Here is a 22,789-nt window from a genome sequence, read left to right as displayed (position 1 = left end):
AAGTAAATCTACAAGATTTCCTTAAACTATTCTTTAAAGACAGTTTTTTGTTTGTTTGTTTGTTTGTTTCCTGAGTAAGGTTTTCTTATTCATGTGAGCTGAAAAATAAAAATAATTTTGTGTTTTGTTTTTTTCTTAATAAAATAATAATGTAGTGGTTTGAAATGTTTTCCCTCCCTCATCAAGGGCAATAGGATAAAGCCACAGTAACCATTTGCTGATGCCTCTGTTGATCTCAGATCTGAACTGGACTTTTTGGAAAAAAGTCCAGTTCAGGACAAGGGCAATAGGATAAAGCCACAGTAACCATTTGCTGATGCCTCTGTTGATCTCAGATCTGAACTGGATTTTGGGTATCTTTTTGAGACTAAGTAAAACCACCCAGATTTTTGAATTAAACATTAGTCAGACTACTGGCATGGAAACATCCTTTCTAAATGTTGTAAGCAATGGGTCACTCTCATACAAACAGAAATAAGTTCTGTCACTTTGGACCTGAGGGAGATCTGAGGTCAGTCACTTCTCTGTGACCTACTTTGCTTAGGAGCCTACTTGGCCTCCTTGCCTTTTCATGACGATACATTTTTTCGTTATCTTCAAAGATCAGATCTACATGTTCCAATATGTAATTACCCTCAAAGAGAGGATCTGTTTTCTTGTTGTAAGGTTGATTTGTCCAACTTCAATGTATAGTTACTGGAGACTGTTTTGCCTTTCTTTGCAAGGTTAAAAAGCTCTCAAGCTTTTTTTTTTTTTTTTTTTTTTAAATACATGTGCACCTACTGTGAGGACTTATGCCACCCCTAAGCCATATTTTTGGTGAAGTCAAAAACGGGTTTCTCAGGTCTTCAGAAATTTCATTTTCTTGAAATGTGAAAAACAATCAGCTCTTACCATTGCTGTGCACAGAGGTAAAATCATTGCCCTGCTTCTACATGCTATATATATATATACACATATATACGTATATTCCTAAATAGGTAGGCTAAGGATTAAGTTGGATGTTTACAGCTGTATCACAAGTGATTACTCATAGTGACACGCAGGACTTTGTAACACTGAATTTTGCTCAAGACAAGCTCATATGACACTGCAGAGTTGACACAGTTTACTGCTTTTAGTTCCTGAGATAACACTCTTACAACTAGCTCAACTACATCTTCATGGTATTACACCATTCTCAAACTCCTTGGCTTTAGGATTCTTCCCTCATTCAGGCACAATCTGTGTTCTTGGTTCTCACAAACCATGTTTTCAGTGTTGTTAACACAGATTTCATGGGACTGAGACCATTAAGTGATTCAGATTACACTGAAAGAGTGACTAGCTCTATTTAGTGTTTGCTGTTTTACCACTCCTTTTGCTACTTGAAAGTGGTTGTACAAATGCTGTGTAGCTTTGATAGAGTTTAACCTGAAGGTAACTTGGATCCATCTAATTTGAGTAATCCTGGACATACTTCTAGCAGCAATGATGTTCTGTGGAAATGCTATGGCAACATCAAAATGTTGGCTGTCTAGCAGGCTTACAGCATCCGGTGCATGATCCGTGAATAAACAGAGGAATTTAGTTCCCAGAGTGTCAGTCTGGCACATTTCACAAGCACTACATTCAGTTACCAAAAAAAGTCAGCCAGTCATACAGAGAAAGTGCTACAGTGACTGAGTGATAAATTTCCTGCTGCTAACCCTTGTATACACTAATTCTAAGGAGCTAGGAATAAATCATGCATGACTTAATTCAGAGGGGAAATATGCTCTCCTTCCGATTTTTTTATTATCATTGTTCTCATCTGTTTTTCTTTGTTCATACTGCTTTCTGTATTGGCATCTCCTTGCTATTCTATGGACATGTCAATATGCTTTCTTTCAGTTAGATGTGATCTCTCTCTGAACCGAAGACTGGAGAAATGATCGGTGAAGCACCAGGTTTGAGCTAAAAAAGCCCAAAAGGGATATTAGTCCCAGGTTCAGTGCATAGGAACACATTCATGCTGTTTCTAGTCTGCTGCAAATTAGAGCACAACAGTATGTTTACACTCAGTCTTGTCATGCAGTGATTTCTAATCCCCCAAAGTAAATATATGCTTTACATCCACCTATAGCTCTCCTTCACTCTGTATATCTTGGAGAGAAAAAAAAAAAATGCAATGACATTTATAGGATTATTCTTCTTTTTCAGACAATATCTAAAAATAATGACATGAGAGTAGGCTAGAGCTTACTCCATTAATAGCAAGAGTTCAGACTCCCTAATCACAGAGTCCATGTTTGAAATCAGCTGTTAGAAATTCTTAGGAGAGGAATAAATACATAACAAAATAGAAAATACCCTGTTGCTGCTGTGCAAGTAAGTAGGCAGGGACTACTCTTCAACATGGAAAAGAGACAGTTTAAAAGTTCATGTTGAAAGTTTCCAACTACAAAACCCTTAACAATGTGGAAAATGTGGAGAGCACCGACTGTTTATTGTCTTTTCCAAATCACCAATGCTAGTCTTGAAACTCATATGAACCAGGCTCAAAAGCAACCAAAGGAGGTGACTCTTCATGTAACAGGTGGTAGATAAGTGAATCTCTTGCCAAAGAAAATACAAGACATTGCAGACGCAAGTTTACACAGGTTCAGGGGAAAAGGCAACAAGTACTCCATGCCCACAGCTGATACAGCAGGCTAACTGCACTCTGCCAAAATCAGTGCTGCCATTTTTATATCTGATTCCTTCCTCATTCTTAAGGCTGTCCTTCAACCCTCCTCCAAATGAAAACGTTTGAATTCCATATCCCATCTGAAGACCTTATTTATTTACATTTTTTTGTTCTCATCTTCACTTAAAATCTCTGGATAAACTTTGACATACAAAGCTAACATTATGATAGAAACAACATTATCATGAATGCCAAATGTTTGAATTAGAATGAGCTGACATCCAGTATAAAGTGTCTTAAAGATTAATGAAGCTTAAGGAAAGATCCTGCAACTTTTAAAACTGACTAAAAAAAAGGTAAGCTAAATGTACCAAATTGGCTTAAGTTCATCATGCCACAGACACACCATGTTCACCAGGGAAAGTCTTTTCTCATTGAACAAAAAATGAAAACTCAACTCTGCACAAGGTTAAAGATTGTATTTTAATCACAGACTGAAACATCATGATTTACAAAACTGATGGTTAGATTTAAAACCAACCACGTACATCTCTCTGTGGGAATATTCCCCCCACACCCTAGCAGACTAGGGATTCGAGTGAAGAACAAAGCTGTTCATGTTTGCCTTTGGGATTGAACAGTGATTTCCAGGATGATGACTGATGCTGCAAGAATTCACCTAAGATGTTTGTCAATACATTTCATTTACCCAGCTGGAAATGGCTTCTTCTAGGGTACTCTGCTGGCTTCATCAGAAATCCCAACCAACTTGCAGCTTTCTGTCCAAAGCCTTTTCTGCAGCTCCTCATCATATGCTATGTCAGCCGATTTTGTCCTTTCCTCATTGTAAAGGTAGCAGCCACCAACTCCTTCCATCTCGGGTGATACAGCTGCATAGATGCTTGTAGAGGCTCCTTCCTCTGGAGTCTGCGGAAACAACAACAACAAAATACATATTCATGAGAGACAGGCATAATGGAAGACTAAAGTTTCACTACAGGACATTACCAGTGACAATCAGCTTCCCTAGTTTTTCATCCTACTTGTGGTCCATGTGCAAACCTGAAGTTGGTAATGAAAAAAATGCCACTTATCCAATGGGCAGAACAAAGATGATTTTTACCACAGTACAATTTTGAGATAGCTTAAAGCCACAGAACAGTTTCATGGAAAACTCTAACCTATTTTTTCAAGACCTAGTCAGATGGAGCATATCAAATAATAGAGCTTTCATAGTCTGAGCTAATAAACCCCAAAGCAAACAGGAATATTAAAATCCCAGCATAATTATTCATTTTTGCAAGACTGAAGGGGTCTGTACTCTACCTAAAGAAGATGAAGGCTATGCTATATGCATAATGTGTTCATTGTAACAATATGACATGTGTATGATCATGAAAATGATGACAGCCAATTGAGATTCGTCAGTTCAATCCATGAAGGTAGGTAAACCAGGGAATTACACTTTACAGAATGTCATAAAGCATCTATAATGTCTGATATAGCATGAGTATTACATGAAAATTGACAAATGAATAGCTGAGAGTAATAATGCCTTTCATCCTGAAGATATGCAAAGCATTTCCATTTTCCATTCAGAAGGATCATACAGCTATCAACAAATTTATTACAATGGCATTTATTTTATTAAAGGACATATTTACAACACAACATTTGATATGTTTTCTCTTTATCAGTGATATAATTATGAACAATGTCTGCTAGATAATAAGGTGTCATTTTACAATCCCTGCAATATCATTCTACGAGTCATTAACAGTACCAATGCTGTTCATTGCTTTGTCTGCTACACCTGACAGGATGTCTTTTCCTGAAGAACTCACTTGATGAATGAGACAGTGTTGAATAGGTTACTCAGTGACTAATAAAAACAAAACAAAATTCTAAGTCATTTGAAGCTTTTTGTGACAAGGTTCACATAATTTTAAAAAGAAACAACACGTCTTTTTTCTCTCTGCACACTAAATATAACACAACTTATTAGTAAACATTAGTTTATATGATGCATTTGGCATTTAGTCTCAATTACAACTAAATAAGAGCCATGTGTGATTACACAATAAGGCAACGTCACCCAAAGCAAGACCTCCCTGACTGTTGCTGGTGAAGAGCACCCTCAGCATCTGCAAGGAAGATATGTTCCCTGCATGACCACAGATCCATTACCCAAAATGTGAACTGATGAAGAAGGAACTTGCTCTGCTGAGGCACTTCCATGCCCAGAGATCCACTGTGTTCCAACATACATGCTCCAGGGGTTACATACTAACTCCCTCTCCGAAGGTGTTTAAACTGAAGGAAAAGCTACTGATGCCAACAGGTCACTAAGAAATATAATACCACCGTACATTTCTTCGGTTGCCATAAAACAGACAGTTTCTACTTTAAGTTATCACAAAATACATTTCCTATTCTAAGTATCATTTAATGAATTAAGATGATAAATTAGCTCTCTGATGGACTCAGTTAGATATTAATCAATATCTTAGAACAACCTAGGTCCAGATACTTCTGGAGTATTTTTTTAAGATGTCTATTCTGTGAATATTGCCTAGAAAAGCTCAACACTTACAAAGTGCTTTTTTATCTCTTAGTACTATACTACTACTATTTCACCCTTTTTTATCATATGGAAAATAGTGCTATTCACATCCAGTAGATTATTTAAACAACATGAAATTATACTCATGCATAATTCTTTGTAGGATCAGGATGACTCAAAAACACGGTTTCTATGTTAACTAAAAAATGCTCATACAGTGACTACTATCATAATCAATTATGATGAGATATAAAATATCTTAATGCTGTAAAGTAGAAAGAGTAATTGCGAATACAAGCATTCATATTTTATACTAACTATGCTGGATGACAGAGAAAAACCAAAAGTTTTTAATGCACTGCTATGCTTTAATTAAAAATCTAGTGACACGGATAAACCATTACTTCATGCGATGGTTCACTGGACATTATGTTCCTGAGTTCAACAGCTCTCCAGCACAAACAAGTATAAATGTCAATGTCAATGACTCGCAAATCTTAATGACAACAGCTCATAACTAAAATACTTTGGAAAAAAAAAAAAAAAAAAAAAAAAAAAAGAATGTCTGTGGGCAGAATTTCTGAGATTATGGTCTTATGAGCAGAGTCTCTACAGTCTCAGAGACTGGTCTGTTTGCATCTTCCCGTAGCATCAGAAATACCATGTGCCTCCTCTCATTCGATGGAAAGGGTCTCCCAGGTTATTCAGAATATATCAGGACTTTTGGTTTTTGATGATATGTCAGGTAAATTCCCCACCGGAAGGGGATCTAGTCAAAACAATATCAAATATGAAATAAAGACTATATATGAGCTGAAAGTCAGTTGTTGATTTTACTCATGCAGCTCCAGTAGATCTTTACCAAATTAATTTATATAGCAAATTGTTTCTTATTCTTCAATATAACAAAAATAAAGAGCAGGCTCAGATGGTAATAAAAGTGCTAAAATGACCACACGGCTAGTTATCAGTCTTACAAGCACAATGACATCATCACAATCCATTAACGCCTGCTTGTGCAGCTTTTCATGAGATTTAACTTGATTTTCATCCTGTGTACCATAACCAGTGTGCTGAGCATTAGGTTCAGTGCAAACTTCCCATTTACAGGATTCTCAGGAACCGTGCTGGGAACCTTCTACCAGGTGTTGCTCACAGCAATTATCTTAACACATAAGGGAAAATATACTACAATATATCAAGCAATTAGTGTATACTAATTTAAGTTAAAGGAAAACATTTTTTCCAGTGCAAAGGGAACAGAGTTGCACATGCATGAAAAATTAATTGTCTTGTCCCATTTTCTGAGTGCTTAATTAATACTGAAAGCTTTAATATTTCCTTAGTAGAGAATCTCTTCATTGTTTTGGCATGTTTTGTGTTTTAATGAAGGTAAAAAAGAAACCCTATGCCGGGAGTGCCCCCTCTAGATGAGTGGGTGACCTGTCTGTTTTCTGAGGCTGGAAGGGTGCACATGTTGTAATTCCACCTCTGGATCATGTCCATACCTACATGAAAGCACACTATATCCACCTGCCTATGCACAGTCAAGACTCATTCCCAAAGTGCTAGATCTACTACACAACCAACAGCAACATGAACAGACACATAGGCACTTGCACACGTCCTGCCTCTTTTTTGCTGCCTGAGGAACTCTTGAGAAGGAAGAAGGTGGGAACAGGTTGCAAACACTGGAACAATTCATGATTATTCAGACAGATGAACAAGATGAATTGTTCCAGCAGTGGCAGCCCCATTCCTGGTTGCCAACTCTCCTGGCAGTCCCACAGCTCTTCTTTTACCATGTGATATCTCATCAAAAGATGAGGAGGAACCAAAAAGCCCTTAGAAAAGAAAATGGCCACAAGCAAGAGACTAGTGCCAAAGAAACATATATAATCCATCCTTAGATGCCTTCTAGGAAGGAGAGTATCTGAGGGCAGGCCAGAGAAACTGTCAGCTACTCGTTGAATACTGTGATCTATAAAACCCAGGATGTTTGCAGGCAGACAGGCAGTAATAGCAAGCACCCCTCCAGTCACAGGGAATACTATACACTTTGCCAGAATTAGGAAAAAAAAAAAAAAAAAAAGAATAACAGAATAATATACATTTCATAAAGGATCAATAATAGCAGTTATGATTTGGCTGAACTTGTCCTAGAACAAAAGGGACTCCTATAAATTACACAATGCTTCCTCAGCCTTCAGTTACCAACATGCGATAAACTTTTTTTAACTGAAACTTTGTTTACAAATTTTTATTACATTAATATCTACACAACTATAATTAATATATTATCATAACCAAATAGAACTGGTTTATACTTAACATTTTTTGCATGATTTTGTTTGTTACAGTATTGATCAAGTCTTAAGTGTTCATAATCTTTTGCAATTAACTATTTGTTTTCATTATGCCTTCATACTGCAAACGAGGGCTCAATTTAAATTATGTATCTTTGTATTGCTCATTACATGGGCAGACTGTGAAAGCAAGAGAAAAAAGTTAGCTTGTGACCAGCTCACTTAAGCAAAAGGCAGTCTATAAACAAGAAAAAAAATGACATCATAAAAGGCAATATTTATGCCCAACAAAGATGGTGTTGTTTTAAAGAACCTTTGTCATTCCCTTAAAAAAAAAAAAAAAAAATGACCCTAAGTGTAAATCATCAGTATAGAATAGTTTTCCTTCAGCACCAAATGGAATATTCTTTTTTGTGCAAAACTGGGACATATACTAGGAGGGTTTATGTTATTAATTATTTTTTTAAGACTTGCCAGTTAACACATTTGGATTAATACATTCTTAAGTGCCATATAATCTTGTCAATACTAGGTGCTAATGCTTGCAAAATGTGTTAGCTGATGATGGTCAGTCCCTACAGCCATATAGCCACGAAATGTCACATCTGTTTCATTTGTCTACGACAGGCACAAGAGTTTAACTCTTTGGAAATCATGTCTGCATCAATTATACATGATGGCTGTACACTATCCCAGTACTCATACAGCTCTGCCTCCATCTGATTCATAGCTCAGAGTTCTGGACAGGCAGCACCACTACAGGGCTCCAGGCTGCATGGTACAGACATCGGTAACCACAGGAAACTGGATAGGAAACAAACCTTATAAGCTCCTATGATTCCTTTTCTGAAATCTATCCATTTTCCCAGTAGCATTTTCAGTGGCTACTAACAAATAATGAGAGCCTTGGTATGTGCCTTAAACACAACAATGAATAGTTTGAATGGATGGCATTGATATACCTCAAATTGCATAGGTTGATAGAGTTATATGACTGAAAAAGCAGTAGTGATACTTGGTATCGGAAAGAGTAGGACTATTACTCTGGCATAGCTTCACCCACTGCTCCCTCATCTCGATCATCTGATTGTATTTGGAACATATTTAATGACTTGAGGATGCTGCCATCATGAGAGATGGTAGCTGAGAGGGTTGAGCAAAGAGAATGGAGAGCAGGACACAGCTGGTAAATTGAGGGACTGACATTGCAGTTGCATTTTGAGGGACAGGAATGATGGGCCATACAGGCAGATGTGCATCCAGGACTGCCTGGCATGCTGGCAAATGACTTAATGCTGAGGAAAGACATGTTAAAACACTTTTATCCATACAGTTAGTGATGGAGAATATATTAAGAATCGGTGGAATACCCCTCAGCAGCAGTAGGCTGGTGGGGAGACATTCATCCACTCTGGTTTTATAATGGTGGTGCTGTCTCAAGCACTCATATCCACTACATCATGCAGTTTTCAGTTAATGTGGAAAATCTGCTTCTGGGTTGATGAGCTAAAGAACATTCAGTGCTTTTGCCAGGACCTTCAGAGTGCCTGCTCTGTGGCCTCTGTTTTCAAACAGGTGATCTTCCATCAGACCATTCCTGGATCAGGTAACAAGAAGACATGTCTCCATATAGTAACATGTTTCCCAGGTTCGAGCTATGAAGACATAGCAAGAACTAAATAAGTCATCTTTTGGGCCTTTTTACTTGGGCACTTTTGCCAAGGTTCCTTTACTTTTCTCAACATTACTCTGATAATGTTTTGCAAATGTTAGTATTTTGCTGACTTGCCCCTGGACTGAAAAATTGAATATACACCTCACCAGAAACATCATCTGGGATCTCTGAGCAACACTACACATATGCACAGTGGAGCTTAGCAACAGGAATGAGAACACTAAATTACTTTTACTTGGTTTACAAAGGTCTTTTATTTACTTGCTGGCAGTTAATTGAGGGGTGAGCCCCAGTCACCCTTAATGCACTGTTTGACTCTTAAGAATGAAGGCAAACATGAAGCCACCTCAACATGAAATAGTTTGAAAACTGTCAGAAATGGAGAAGCTGGAATTGTGTCCCCATGAATATTAAAGCAAACAAACCCGTGAGAAACAAATTACTTGTGTTCCAGGAAACACTGATTACTATGATCTGTGAACTACCAAAACATTTCAAGAACAGGTTACTTAAGGATGCAAAACTCAAGGGTGAAATAACAACAGCTGCTCTACTGTCACAGGCTCCTGCTGAATGCACTGGCTAAGTGCTCTCAACACTTGTTTTGTAACTCCTTCAGTGTCTACACCTCCTAAACGTGATCATTGCTTTGAAAATTTAAACCAAAAAGTGATTAGCTAAAAACTAATCAGTTGAAACACTGAATATTGAAAGAAAAGGTTGCAATGAAACCAGTATGGTGTAAGGATGTGTCCAGCAACCTTTGATAAATAATGCTGTCGCAGGTGAGCGTAAGTCCTGATAACACCTGTGGCCAGGATCAACTGTCAGATCCCCAGGAAATCAGTGCTGCCAGAGAGGTCTGCAGCACAGCTTTGGAGAGATCTCTGCCATCACCAAAATGTCCTGGTTTCCATCTGTGTTCTGTCTCTCTTCCTATTCTTTCCTGTGTAGCTCACTATTATTCCCTTTCTATCTAATCTCTGTCTTGATTATAGACCAAAAAGAGATAGAGATGTTTTATTGAATATCCAGCTCTCCCTGGAGACCCAGTCAGCACCATCAAATTAATTTCTCTTCAACCCCGAACTTGCAGCAAAGAGAATTCTTTAATAAATTCACTCCATAATGAAATTCTTTAAATTTTGGCTTTAAAAGATACAGCAACTGCAAACAGAAATGGCAGTTAAAATGTGAAGCCTTTATCCTGACAATGTCGTATCTATACAGAAATCATTTTTGAATCAAAGATACTAATACATAATAAAAGGTGAGACATTAATGAATTAAGAACACAATGCAATTTTTAAATTTAAAAATAAAATAAAGTCAAAATGTTGAAGGAAATGAGCTTTTTAAACATAAATAATTCATGACTATTCTGGGAAAGAGTGAAGGTTTTCCCTGAGCATCCTAGCAGAGGATGCTGTACAAAACAGAAGCAGAAATAGCTGGCAAACAGACACAAGGGGTATTGAATCCTGAATATCTCGTTCCCTTCCTATTGAAACTAAATTTCCCGGAAAGACATTTCCAAAAAAAATCCAGTACACAAAGATCCTGACAAGGATCATCTTCACATCAGCTCTTACGTAGGTGGCTGAGAAGCCTGGAGACAAAGTAGCACACAGAAGAAAGAAAACATCCCCAGCAGAGTGCAAGGGTCAGCCTTTTGCTCAGGGAGCCCAGGAGCAAGCAGGCATGCAGGCTTCAACGTCTGATTTCCAACAAATCTTCTGATGGAAGCATTGGTGGAAGGTTTCATTTTGGTTTTGTGTCAGTCTGATACTTTCTGAGAAATCTCTTTTGCTGGAAAATTGCCAAGCAGCTCGACTCTGAAGCCCTAGAATGGCTCTTCTGTCAGACTCAATACATGAGCAAAGGTTTACCAAGGACAGCAGCAGCTACAGCTCTGATCCTGCCTCTTCCAAAGCAGCTGCTCCAGTCTGAGCAGGACCTCTCTTGTGCCATCTCAAATAGCATCAGATGCTTATGTTATCAGGCAGCTGAATGAAACCCCTGTTGGCTGGCCAGCTTTCTGGGCCCCATTGAAGAAATCTCCGTTGGCTTCAAATGTCAGCTTCAACACTGAATTCACTTGCAGATGTCTAAATGCACAAAAATAAATTTACATCTTAATTTCAAACTGAATCTCACACACTTAGAAGTGCTACATAACCCCACTGATTTGAGTGGGAGTGTTTTTTGATCCATATTCTGCATTTTCTAAGCTGCTGAAATGAAGGACTAGACGAATAATGTTTAGTTTTAGGCAATTTTCAAACAGAAGCAAGTACTCAACTTCTCATGACTGCATTTGAGCAGGGAGTTGAAGCTTCAGGTCAAAGTCATTAATCATAACTGAATCCTTTGTTCATTTTGTCAAGCGCATTGAGGAAGTTTACTTTGCCTGCATGTTAATTCCTAAGCTCGCTTCACAGCAGACAGCAAGGTCTTCAAAGACAGAACTGAGATATCACTGCAGCTACTCAAGTTACATTACACTTGTTACTTCACTCAGCTCTGTAGTAGTAAGCAAAGTTTGACAGATAGGACCCTGTTGCCCCAGGCATTTTATGAACATCCAGTCAGAGACAGCCACTTGCTGGAAGAATTTTCTGTCTAGGTCTAAATAAAGGCAGGCAACAACAGGGGGAAAAAGCCAAGGGAGTACACAGACTTCACTAAATGCTGAAGCTGCTTCTGGGAGCATGGCAGTCTGTCTGGAAGGCAGGTGATGCCCAGGAGCTACCTTCTGCTTAGGACGCCTGACTTAAATCACTCAGTATCGTCCTGGGTACCTTCACATAATCTGGCATTTTCTGTATTAACTGTATTCACAGACAGGCAAAGTGATTTACTGCTCAGGAGAAGAGATGAAGAAAGACAGCTGGCCTCCTAAATCCCAATCCTGATGCTTTTTGCATGAGGCTGCTACTCCTTCTCTGTGGTTGTAAAGGGAAACACACAATTTCTTTGTTTACCACCACTTCTATGGCCATAATTACAGTATCATGTGAGCAATTCAAAATTATCTTCTTCATTCCTAGATGTAGACTGATCTATCATTAAGTAAGAATACTTAATTACAGCTTAGTATTCATGCTAGAAATACGCTAAGGAACCATCTTGTTATTTTTATTAGCTATTCAAGGCTTTAATTCTGCTGAATTTTGAACTATTACTAACTGAGAAATATAAACTGGAATGTACGACTGCTCCTCCCTCCAACAAAGCTTGTACAGAGGCAACCTCTTTGCTAGGTAGTGGCTGGAACATCTGCCTCATTTAATAACATGTAACCAATTTCTTTTAGTTGAAAACACGATATAAATTTGAATCTAAATGTAAATGGATCAAAATTAAAGAGGACTTAAAACAACAATCAACCATGAAAGCTTTAGAGCTTTCCTTCTCTGAAGCATTATCTCGTACCAGTACATGGGTCATCTTTAGTTTGCTGAATTCTTTCAAATGATGCCAATTTTTAGGAAACACCAAAAAGCACACAGAAGTATTTATGTTTGAAATGGTAGCTGCCTTGTTACCAGACGCAGACAGTGAGAGACATGGCAAGGCTTCAGATGCTGAAGATGATGGTCCTGAGTGCCCATACATGCAAAAAAAAAAAATTTACTTTCTTACCTGCAGGCTCATGCAAAGTAAACAAAGGTTTTATGTATAAGATATGGCAACTTCTCATTTGTAAGCCCTGACCATTATCTTTAACCATTTACTGGCTGTTTAACATTGGACAAGCTGACACCTATCACCAATTTCACAACTTTTTTATCAGGAATGTTTTGGTGTTTTTGTTTGTTTGTTTGTTCGGTTGTGGTTTTTTGTTTGTTTGTTTGTTTGTTTTAAATACTTACGAGCACTCTGGACAGGAGTGGAACTCCTGAATATTTAGAAGATAACCACAATATAGAAAACCTTTACAAACTATGACGAGATGAAAAGGTGTAAGACTGTACAGAGCCCAGATGAAATGAGATAACCCCAAATTACACAGGCTAGCAGATATATCACAGGCTGTTCTCTGTGGAAGTGGTACAGAAGAGTGCTGTGCCCAGTCTGACTGCAGCAGTCTGGTTATAGGGGGACGTAGGGCAGGGGTCTCACAGGACTTCTGCCGGTGCCCCACAGCTGTGGTTAGTGGGTGCAAATCCTTTCTTCCCAGTAGAGGACACTTCTCCAGAAGTTGTCACAGGCTTGAATCAGGCAGGCCTAGTGCTTGTGCTAGCAAAGATGGGGACCAGAAAAGCTAAAGTGCACAGACTGACCCAAAGTGACTATAGGGTGCATCAATAGCATGCAAGATGAAGAAAAAATACCTGGGAAAATTGGACAAATTAAAGCAAAAATAGACTTCAGCCCAAATTCTCACATTTGTGTCACAGTGTCTGTCCAGCTGGCATGAAATACGTCCCACAACGGTGTTCTGGCCTTCTGTGGCCAGGTTTCGGAAGCAAGGGGGCTGCAGGGTGGCCTCTGTGAGCAGAGCCCAGCAGCTGCCCTATGTCAGAGCAGAGCCAGCTCCAGCCGGCTCCAAAAGGGACCCACTGCTGGCCAGAGCTGAGCCAGGGAGAGACACTGGGTGGGCCTCTGGGAGAGCAGAGTTAAGGAAGGGGAAAAAAACTGATGGGCAACAAACAGCAGCTGGGAGAGAGGAGTGAGAAGCGGCCCTGTAGACCCCCAGGTCAGTGCAGCAGGAGGGCAGGAGGTGCTCCAGGCAGGCAGCAGCAGTTCCCCTGCAGCCTGTGGAGAGGCCCCTGGTGGAGCAGGCTGTCCCCCTACAGCCCATGGGTCCAACATGGAGCAGATCTCCACGCTGCAGCCCCCCCATGGGTGGAGGAGCCCCCGGTGGAGCAGGTGGATGTGGCCTGGAGGAGGCTGCAGCCCATAGAGAGCCCCTGCAGGAACAGGCCCCGGGCCGGAGCTGCAGCCCGTGGAGAGGAGCCCATGCAGGAGCAGGGGGCCTGGGGGGACCTGCCGCCCACCCGTGGGGGACCTGTGCTGGAGCAGTTTGCTCCTGGGGGATGGACCCTGTGGTACGGAGCCATATAGGATCAGTTCTTGAAGAGCTCAGTTTGAGCCTGCAGGCTCAGTTTGGGAAGGACGGCATCCCATGGGAGGGACCCCACACTGAGTGTGAAGGAGAGGAGGAGATGAAGTGTTAGGAACTGACCACAGCCCCCATCCCTGTCCTTTGGATGAGGGAGAGTGAGGGTTCTGCATGGAGCATCTGGGGCCACAGGGGCAGCATAGCTCTGCATCCAACAGAGCTCCTGTGCAGAACGAGAGACATCACCTCTGTCTGGCTGCAAGAAGCTTCTAGCAGATCTTCAAATAGGACTGTCCATGCCCTGACTGGTGTGGGCTTCTGTTTTCAGAATAGTTAGCATGTTTAAATGATAGTTCTACAATATTTTCCAAGCTGAGAAGTAGAAAAGAAACAGAAAAAGCCCAGACTGGAAGCAGAGAAAAGTAGTGAGGAGGGACGGAATCTTATTCTGCAAATTGATGTTTCCTATAATTCTAGTTCCTGGCAACTTCAGCATTTAACCTGGAACAATAAACTGAAAAAAAATATATATAATCAAGGGGGTTATATTATGTCTGTCCTGTGTGATATATTCCAAAGATGGAAAACAAGAAGAGTAGATTTACATTCTACAGATATTTGAGTAAAAGAATGCAAATAGGTGAGAGTGACTCAGTTTTTCTAACCCAATCTTTCTGACAGATACAGTAAACAGAATCAGTCAATAATTACAGATTATACATCCTCTGTTTTGATGAAAAAATGTGTCCAATAAGTTCGAGGTACTTCTGTTTAAGTAATAAAATCCTTTAAAAAATGACAGTTCATTTCATTTTAATTGCACTCATCTTTCACCTGAAAGCAGCTTGTAAAAATGTAAAGCATTAGTCATCTCATAAACAAAACTACCATTTCCCATTTTCTGTCAGAACAGGATGCATGAAATCACAGATATATTTTGAAGCCATACAATTATGGAGATGTCTACGTAGCTTATCCTCTCAGTTGCCCAAGAGAAGCACTAAATTTAAAGGCAAAGGCTATATTCAGTTGCAAATCAACATATCTGAATGCTTGCTAACCCACCAGAATCAACCTGCTATTAACAAAATAACTAAAAAAGCAAATGCAGGGGAAGACTGAATTTGATTATTCAAATCAAACCTTTTGTTGTTTCTGACTGAAAGTGGGTTTAAGCTCTGTAAATGGTTTTGTTTAAATCAATGCATCCCGAGGCTCCTTACAGTATGCCAAGGAACCTACTGATGGCTTAAATTGAGAAGAGACCAAAAGAACATGTATAACTTTAGACATGCAAACAGTGCCATTGGTTTCGGTGAGATTAGTCATGTTTCTAAAATTATGTCAGACGAGATCTGAGGCATCGTATCTTTACTATAGAGCTCATTATAGACAGAGCAAATGCAAACCTTCAGCTATCCAAGTGCTTCCTAAGGTCTGAAATGGAAGCAGAAAACTTCCATCTTGAACACAATTTCTTGGGAGTTTAAATCCACCACATTTAATCAGCCAAACAACCTGAAAGAAGGAAAGGTTAGTACTTGTGTTACAGAGGGAGCTGTTAGCCTGGGGAGCCTTTGTATTAATTTACAAAAGGGAAGAGAGGGAAAAAAGAAAATAAAGCAGTTCTTAGCAGTGGAACAAATAAAGGAAAGCTGGGAAGTGAGATGAACTAAAAAGTGCTAAGACACAGATTTTTACTATCCACTGAAGTTGTTATTTTTAATATCCATATTTACTTCTAAGGTGTTTTGTAAATCTTCATTAAGGTAGCAGATGGAGCCACTAATTTGTGAAAAATATCTTCCCTGGAAAAGCTAGGACTAGATTTGCTACCACAAATGGTCCTTCCCATGTTCCTGTTTCTTTTGCCAGATGAAGAATGTCATAGAAGGACTGACGTGTTTACATACAGGAGATAAGGTTTACCCCAGTCCTGTGTCAGGGACTAAACCTTATGTGTGGCTCACATCACAGGAAGAATTGGTTCAGGTTCCAAAAATGAGATTCATAGCCTGTGGTCAAATCCCACAAGCTGAAGGAGAAAAACTGAATGAAAAACTGGAAAGGAAAAAAAACATGTAATCTCTTCAACATCTAAAGTCTTTCTCCAGCCTGCCATTAAAAAACAAAAACAAACAAACAAAAAAAATACCTTGAAGGGCAAGAATTTAAAAAAATCCCCAGAATCTTCCTGCAAATCTTCATATTTCTTTCATTTTCAGATAGCTCTGTCTCTGCAGACAGCTTCGGAATAAGCTTTTGATACCAGACTGATTAAGGGCATGGGCAGTTTATGGCCTGGGATACTATACAAAATAACCCAGAGACTTTTACATTTGCAGAATTATCAATAGCCAAAATAACACACTGAGAATTAACCTTTTCATTTTATTAAGAGCCCCAGGAGAGTTTCTCTTGTGCTTGTATACACCGGGCTTTCTGACTAAAAGGTTAGAGCAGTTGTTTAAAGTGGGAAACAAACCCCGTGAGGTTTTGTGGTTCAATAAATACATGCTATGGACTCATCTGGTGTTGAAGTAATTCGCTTTGTTTAGGGAGCTCATATTGAACTCTGCTCTTTGGTAATGCCATTTTGCTATACGCACATATCTGCCTTGTGATTCCAATCGATGAGCCGTCCCTGCTCGTGCACGGTGATGTGCCGCAAACAGCGATGCTCCAGATTATGAAACTTGTTTTCCGGGAAAATTTCCAGATGAATTAATGCAGAACTGTGCTGTGGTCTGGTAGCTGCTTTTAACTCCCAGAAATAAAGGCTGAGGTCTGAGCAGAGGCTCAGGCAGCCCTGCCCCAGCCCTCTCCTGTGCTTCCCGTGGCTCGCTTAAAATTCTGCTCTTCCCCTGCAAGTCTGCACAGCTCTGCAGCCGCCTATTGTTATTTAATACGTGCTCCACCACGGAATTGAATTGTTCCCGTCGAGATTAGGGCTCTGCTTCCTGGGTGGTATGCAAAACACGTCTGCAGTCAGACTTCCACCCATTTCTCCGCCTGCCCTTTCCTTGTGCCCAGCGACAGCCTGGCAGGCAGCCTCAGCCGTGGCACGTTGCATGGCTGGTGCGCGGGCTGCAGGATGGCAGTGTGAGCAGGGCTGATGGCAGGGTGCAGGCACCCTGAGCTCTTGCCAGCATCCCACCCGCATGCAATGCCCTTCCCTGGGTGCACAAGCTGCTTTGGCAGCTCGAGGGATGAGCTGCAAAGCCTGCTTTGCTCTGCAAACTTCTGGTGAGCCGATGTGACCGGTTTTTAGTCCCTGAGCTCAGTAAAGGAGCCATGATTGAGAAGCATGAGATACCCCATCAGCAAGTACGCTTGTTATACAGAAATAATCTAAACGTTTGTTTTTTACCAGTTGTTCAAACTCCTTAGTGACCAAAACATAACTGACCTTTACTTTTAAATGTGTGCTCAATAAAAGAGGATTACAGTTGTTTGTGAACTTTGCAAAGTCTGTAACATGGCTGGGGGGGAAAAAAACTTAATTTATATTTGTCTAATCCCTAATAGTTGCTGACAGTCTGTGAAACAAATAGTTTTAATTATTTTCTCCTTGCTGAATCTCAGGACTCATCATGTAGCCAAAAAATAACATACTACTAACCAGTGAGATTAAAAGGAGAGTCATGTAGTAGGAAAAACAGGAAATTACATTAACAGTAAACAGTGACAAATATGTCCATCTTATTGCAGCACTGTCGTCAAAGAGCAGAACATTTACAACCTCCATTAAAAGCAAAACAAAACAAAACAAAAACATCCTTGAAGACTGTTGCATTTATCCTGGGACTTACGGCTGTTGAAAATGTCAATAGGGTCTGTAGAATAACACCCCAAAAAGCAACTACATATACCCTTCATTTATTAATGAACAACGTACAGAGCTTATGCACTAGTATAAAACAGATGTTATTTATTTTTTATTGGAACCATTGATGCTTGAAAATTACTATACAGCTAATCAATAGGCAATGGCTTTACCTCAGAAATAATGCCCCACTCTGAGGAAAAAAAATGGCTGCAATTCACAATCAATTATTGACACCATGCAGCGCATGAATCAGTGCCCACAAGAAATCTGCACCTTATTTAATATTAATTAAACAGTAATATTTGCCTTTGTTCCTTTGTCCCAGCATATTCTTTCCTGCATCACTGTGAATATATTAAAGGCTAGCTCTTACCTAAGACATTTGCCAGCCACAACATCACCAAGACCTCACCTCTCATAGGCCTGGAATATCCCTTCAGGACTTCAAATGTGTAAAGTCTCCCTGATTTGCTTTTCAGTAAGCATGGGTGTTAATGCTCAGTGTAACTGGGAGTGCACGGAATGGCTGGAGCTGGGGGTGCCCCAGTGCTTGCTGAGGTCTCCTGGGGAGATGGATGTAGCACCAGCTCCTACAGCCAACTGGTGAATTCCCACTGGACTCATCCTCTCATCACAGCCCTTTGCCTTGCTTTTATCTCCATGCATGTGTACAGCCAGACCCAGTCCAAGGAACAAATCAGGCTTCCTCTCTGGAGGAAGGGACACACACACAAGGGACAACATTTCAGACCCATTTCTCACGCAGAGGAATGAGCTCCCAAGATTCACAGCGCAGGGGAGAAGGTGGCTTTCCAATACCCTCCCTGTCTCGCATTGCCCTACTTTTTGAGTCATGGGCATCTTGAGGCATGGCTGGTTTATGGCCTGAAATGTTCTACCTTTTCTTTAGTTTCTAACTGCAAATTAGTGTGCATACCCCAGAACAAATGTCTGTTCTTTATTTTGAAAATGAATAAACAACTTCACGCTCGCCATCGTAACTGAGCTACTCCAACATCTGACAACAGTTACAAGCAGCATCTGATTTGAGGGAGAGACTTTTCAAAGGAATAAATACCCAGCTGCAAATAGAAATCAGATTTGGATAGCTTACTAACGATTCATACCAACTCTGGGTAGCTTGCTAACAACGTTTCAGAAAAAAACATCAATATTTTTAAACATTAATATAATAAAATGGAGAAAATAAATTTGGTTCTTGAAAAATTAGACAGATTCTTCATCTAGTCCAAATTAATACTATGAAGAATTTACAAATATCCATAGATGACCACAACAGAAAAATAAATAAATAAATACATTGAAAACAGCACTGACATACACATTCTTACAGAAAATATCTCCCTAAGCAAAAATGGATTCCCAACTTTAGTATGCTCTTTACCTTCACCACTGAAAATGTTAGCTAATTTCAAAAACGCTCACTCTTTTTCTTGTTTTTTTTTTCTTGTATTAGGCAAGTATGAAAAATAATAGAAACGAGACAAAAGATTTTTCCCAGCGTACACCTCAGCTGCAAGTAGTGCAGAGTTGCTCACGCTCACAGACTTTGCTATTGCACAAAGGAGAAATAATAATCTAGACAGTTCTCTGTCCTGTTGTAGCTGCTTCTACATTAAATACGTAACTAATGTAACTATTTAAAAAAAATAAAGGGCGAAGGAGGTTCAATGAAATGGAAGTGAGAATATACCCCAGAATATATTTATAATCTTTAAAAATAAACTTTAAAAATTTATTTATGGTGTGAAGAGCAGGAAAGAAAGCTGCTATCCCAATGCTTGTGAGCCAGACAGCACTGCAGTGCCCACCCCCACGTTTCCAGTTTAATTCTGAGAAAAGGTTACTATCATCGATCATGTTCCATGCATTGTCAGAAAACCCAGCCCTACATATTTTATCATTAAGGAGCTCCACTGAAGAGGTTCTTTAAACGCTTGCAATGGAGGTTAGCTGATTGCTTGCCAGCTGCACCATAGCTCTGTCCTTTCTTCCACTACTGAAGTATGTTAACCAGAGGATAATTGCAGGGGTTCTCATCCATAATCTACCCTGACAACAATAAACATCAGATCATATGCAATGATTTTGCAGTCTTAAAAAACATTCAGCATTTTGTATTTTGTTAAAACAACTAATCTATCTTTTCTGGGAAAAAAAAAAAAAGTATTGCAGGTGACTGAAATTAAGAGTGAAAGATTATTTAAAACTACATGGTAATGTATGTATAACTTGAAAAGCTACAATATGCCTCGTTTTTTTTAGCATAAGACCAAAAAGTAAATTATGTTTTATTAATATAGTTTTGTATGTTATAAGATACTGTACTTGAACACAATTGATATATTAACATGACAATTATCTTCAAAGATTTTAGCAAAGGGACTCCAAAACATTAGAGGTATCGCAGGCTCCCACATTTTAGATACATCTATTTTCCTATGATGAAGGCATTATGTAGCTGAACTAAGAAAATACTTAAAGCCTGCTAATAGCTGCCTTCAATAGAAGTTTTACAGACATATATGCTGACACTGAAAATATGGAAAGACAAGCAATGAAGTTACATGCGCTTGCTTAACAAAAATACCTTTAATGTATCACACATGAAAATAATGTGTTTTTTGTTGTTGTTGTTGTTTTTATTATTATTCAAGAAAGCCATTTGCACGAAGTGCTTGTTTGTACAAATTATCCAGAAATGAGGTGTTCTTTACCAGAGAAACTATGCACTGTTTACTGAATCCTTGAAGTGGCAAAAAACATACATCTTTGTGACATGATTCGTATACAGACATTTCCATCATAAATATAAGAGAAACCCTGTGGGCTGCTGACAGCAATGAGAAGTGAACGAGAGATTACTGAAACACAGCTAAATTTAGGGCAGCTTAAGAGACCTATGATTCAGTTCACCACACCATTTATTTCTTGACAGTTCAAATTTTTGGTATAATCCAAAGGATTTAGTTTCAAAGCTTTTTTTTTTTTTTTTTTTTTTTTTTTTTTTTTTAAGGGCATCCGTTCAGATCAGAGGGCAAAGATTTAACTCAGTAATTTGGAGCATTAACACATTTTAGCTATCATAATGAATCCATGATCTGCAATTTGCAGTAGGTCTTATGCTCGCATTTGAAGGACGTGCCCGAGTCCATGAACCCAACTTTGCCCTTCTAAACTACCATATTGACGTTTAAAAAGAAGTCAACAAAACTAAAAATAAGTCGACCTCTTTTTCTTTTTTTTTTTTTTTTAATTTTAAAATATGCAGTATATTTTACATGAGAAAAATATAGAATCATAGAATCATAGAATCATAGAATATCCTGAGTTGGAAGGGACCCTTAAGGATCATCAAGTCCAAATCTTGACATCGCACAGGTCTACCCAAAAGTTCAGACCATGTGCCTAAGTGCACAGTCCAATCTCTTCTTAAATTCAGACAGGCTCGGTGCAGTGACCACTTCCCTGGGGAGCCTGTTCCAGTGTGCAACCACCCTCTCTGTGAAGAACCCCCTCCTGACATCAAGCCTAAATTTCCCCTGCCTCAGCTTAACCCCGTTCCTGCGGGTCCTGTCACTAGTGTTAATGGAGAAAAGGTCTCCTGCCTCTCGACACCCCCTTACGAGGAATATGGCAAGTAGCAGCGCAAACACCAGTTCAGATGAAGCAGACTTGCCATTACAAAATAGGAACATGAAGAATACCTCTCTCTTGTTCTCAGACAAAATCCTGAACCAAACTCTCTGCTCTGGCCGTTTTAGGAACACAAATACTTGGCATGCAAACCCCCACTAGTCTAGTGTGGACGCTGCCAGTTGGAGCACCACATCTGACTTTCAGCAGGGCTACAAGCCATCCCAGACTTCATCATCTCAAAGGTACTTGAGATGAGAACCAGTCAGTCAGGAAGGCACAAGGGGAAGCCATAGTCTCTCACAGAGGTGTCATCCCCTACCTCAACCCTGGCTATTTGCAGTAACCCAGACTAAAGATTAACAGAGTACCTACACCATCTTTATAGCTCTGTTTTCAATTCAGATAGGTTTACTTATTTTTTTAATAGCATTCACAGCTTTCTTGACCAGAACAATCAAGGATCTCATTTTATTGAAGGCTCTTCAGTCTGATCCATAGTCCTATATTCGCTTTCCTCCTATACCCAAGAGTCAGCACTGTTGGAAGCACAGTTCATCAGCAAGCAACCCAAAGAGCTATTTACAAAGGCAAGTAAAAAAGGTGGAGGGGAATGCAACAAGTGGCACACTTTCATCAAAAATGTTGGTAAAGAAGGATTTCCTGGGCATTCAATATCTTCAAAATCAAAATGAATATTTGTTGAGTAATCTTCATTTATGGACCCTTTTACTGGATTCCCCATTTCTATGTATCCTTCATCATGGAAGAGAAAAAGGAAAAAAATGGATTCAGAACAAGAAATGGGAAGTCAGAAGGAACAGGGTACTCCAGGGACCTCTTGGAACACTTCTGCTCTCCTCATAGTGCTGTCTTGTCTTGACAAAATGACAAAATAAAAGCAACCTCATTCCCAATCATTTTGATTAAAGGGTATTGACAGACATCATGATGTAACTTAAAAATGAACATTAAAAAACAAAACAAAACAAAACAAAACAAAATACACAGAACACCGTGGTTGTATATACTTTCTACAGAGCT

General features: G+C 39.4%; 1 protein-coding gene across 2 annotated transcripts in view; it reads right to left on the bottom strand.

Moving 5' to 3' along the window:
• Positions 1–3,123: 3,123 nt before the first annotated feature.
• DHRSX (dehydrogenase/reductase X-linked) overlaps positions 3,124–22,789 on the bottom strand; it is a 215,173-nt gene continuing 195,507 nt past the window's right edge. For both annotated transcript variants that reach the window (XM_032187688.1, XM_032187678.1), the window contains exon 7: positions 3,124–3,574. In XM_032187688.1, the coding sequence (XP_032043579.1) occupies positions 3,377–3,574 (198 nt within the window). In that variant the 3' untranslated portion in view covers positions 3,124–3,376. The remainder of the gene's footprint in view (positions 3,575–22,789) is intronic.

Source organism: Aythya fuligula, chromosome 1 (assembly GCF_009819795.1).
Source record: "Aythya fuligula isolate bAytFul2 chromosome 1, bAytFul2.pri, whole genome shotgun sequence".
Taxonomy (NCBI): Eukaryota; Metazoa; Chordata; class Aves; order Anseriformes; family Anatidae; genus Aythya; species Aythya fuligula.
This window is presented reverse-complemented; position numbering and strand designations above follow the sequence as displayed.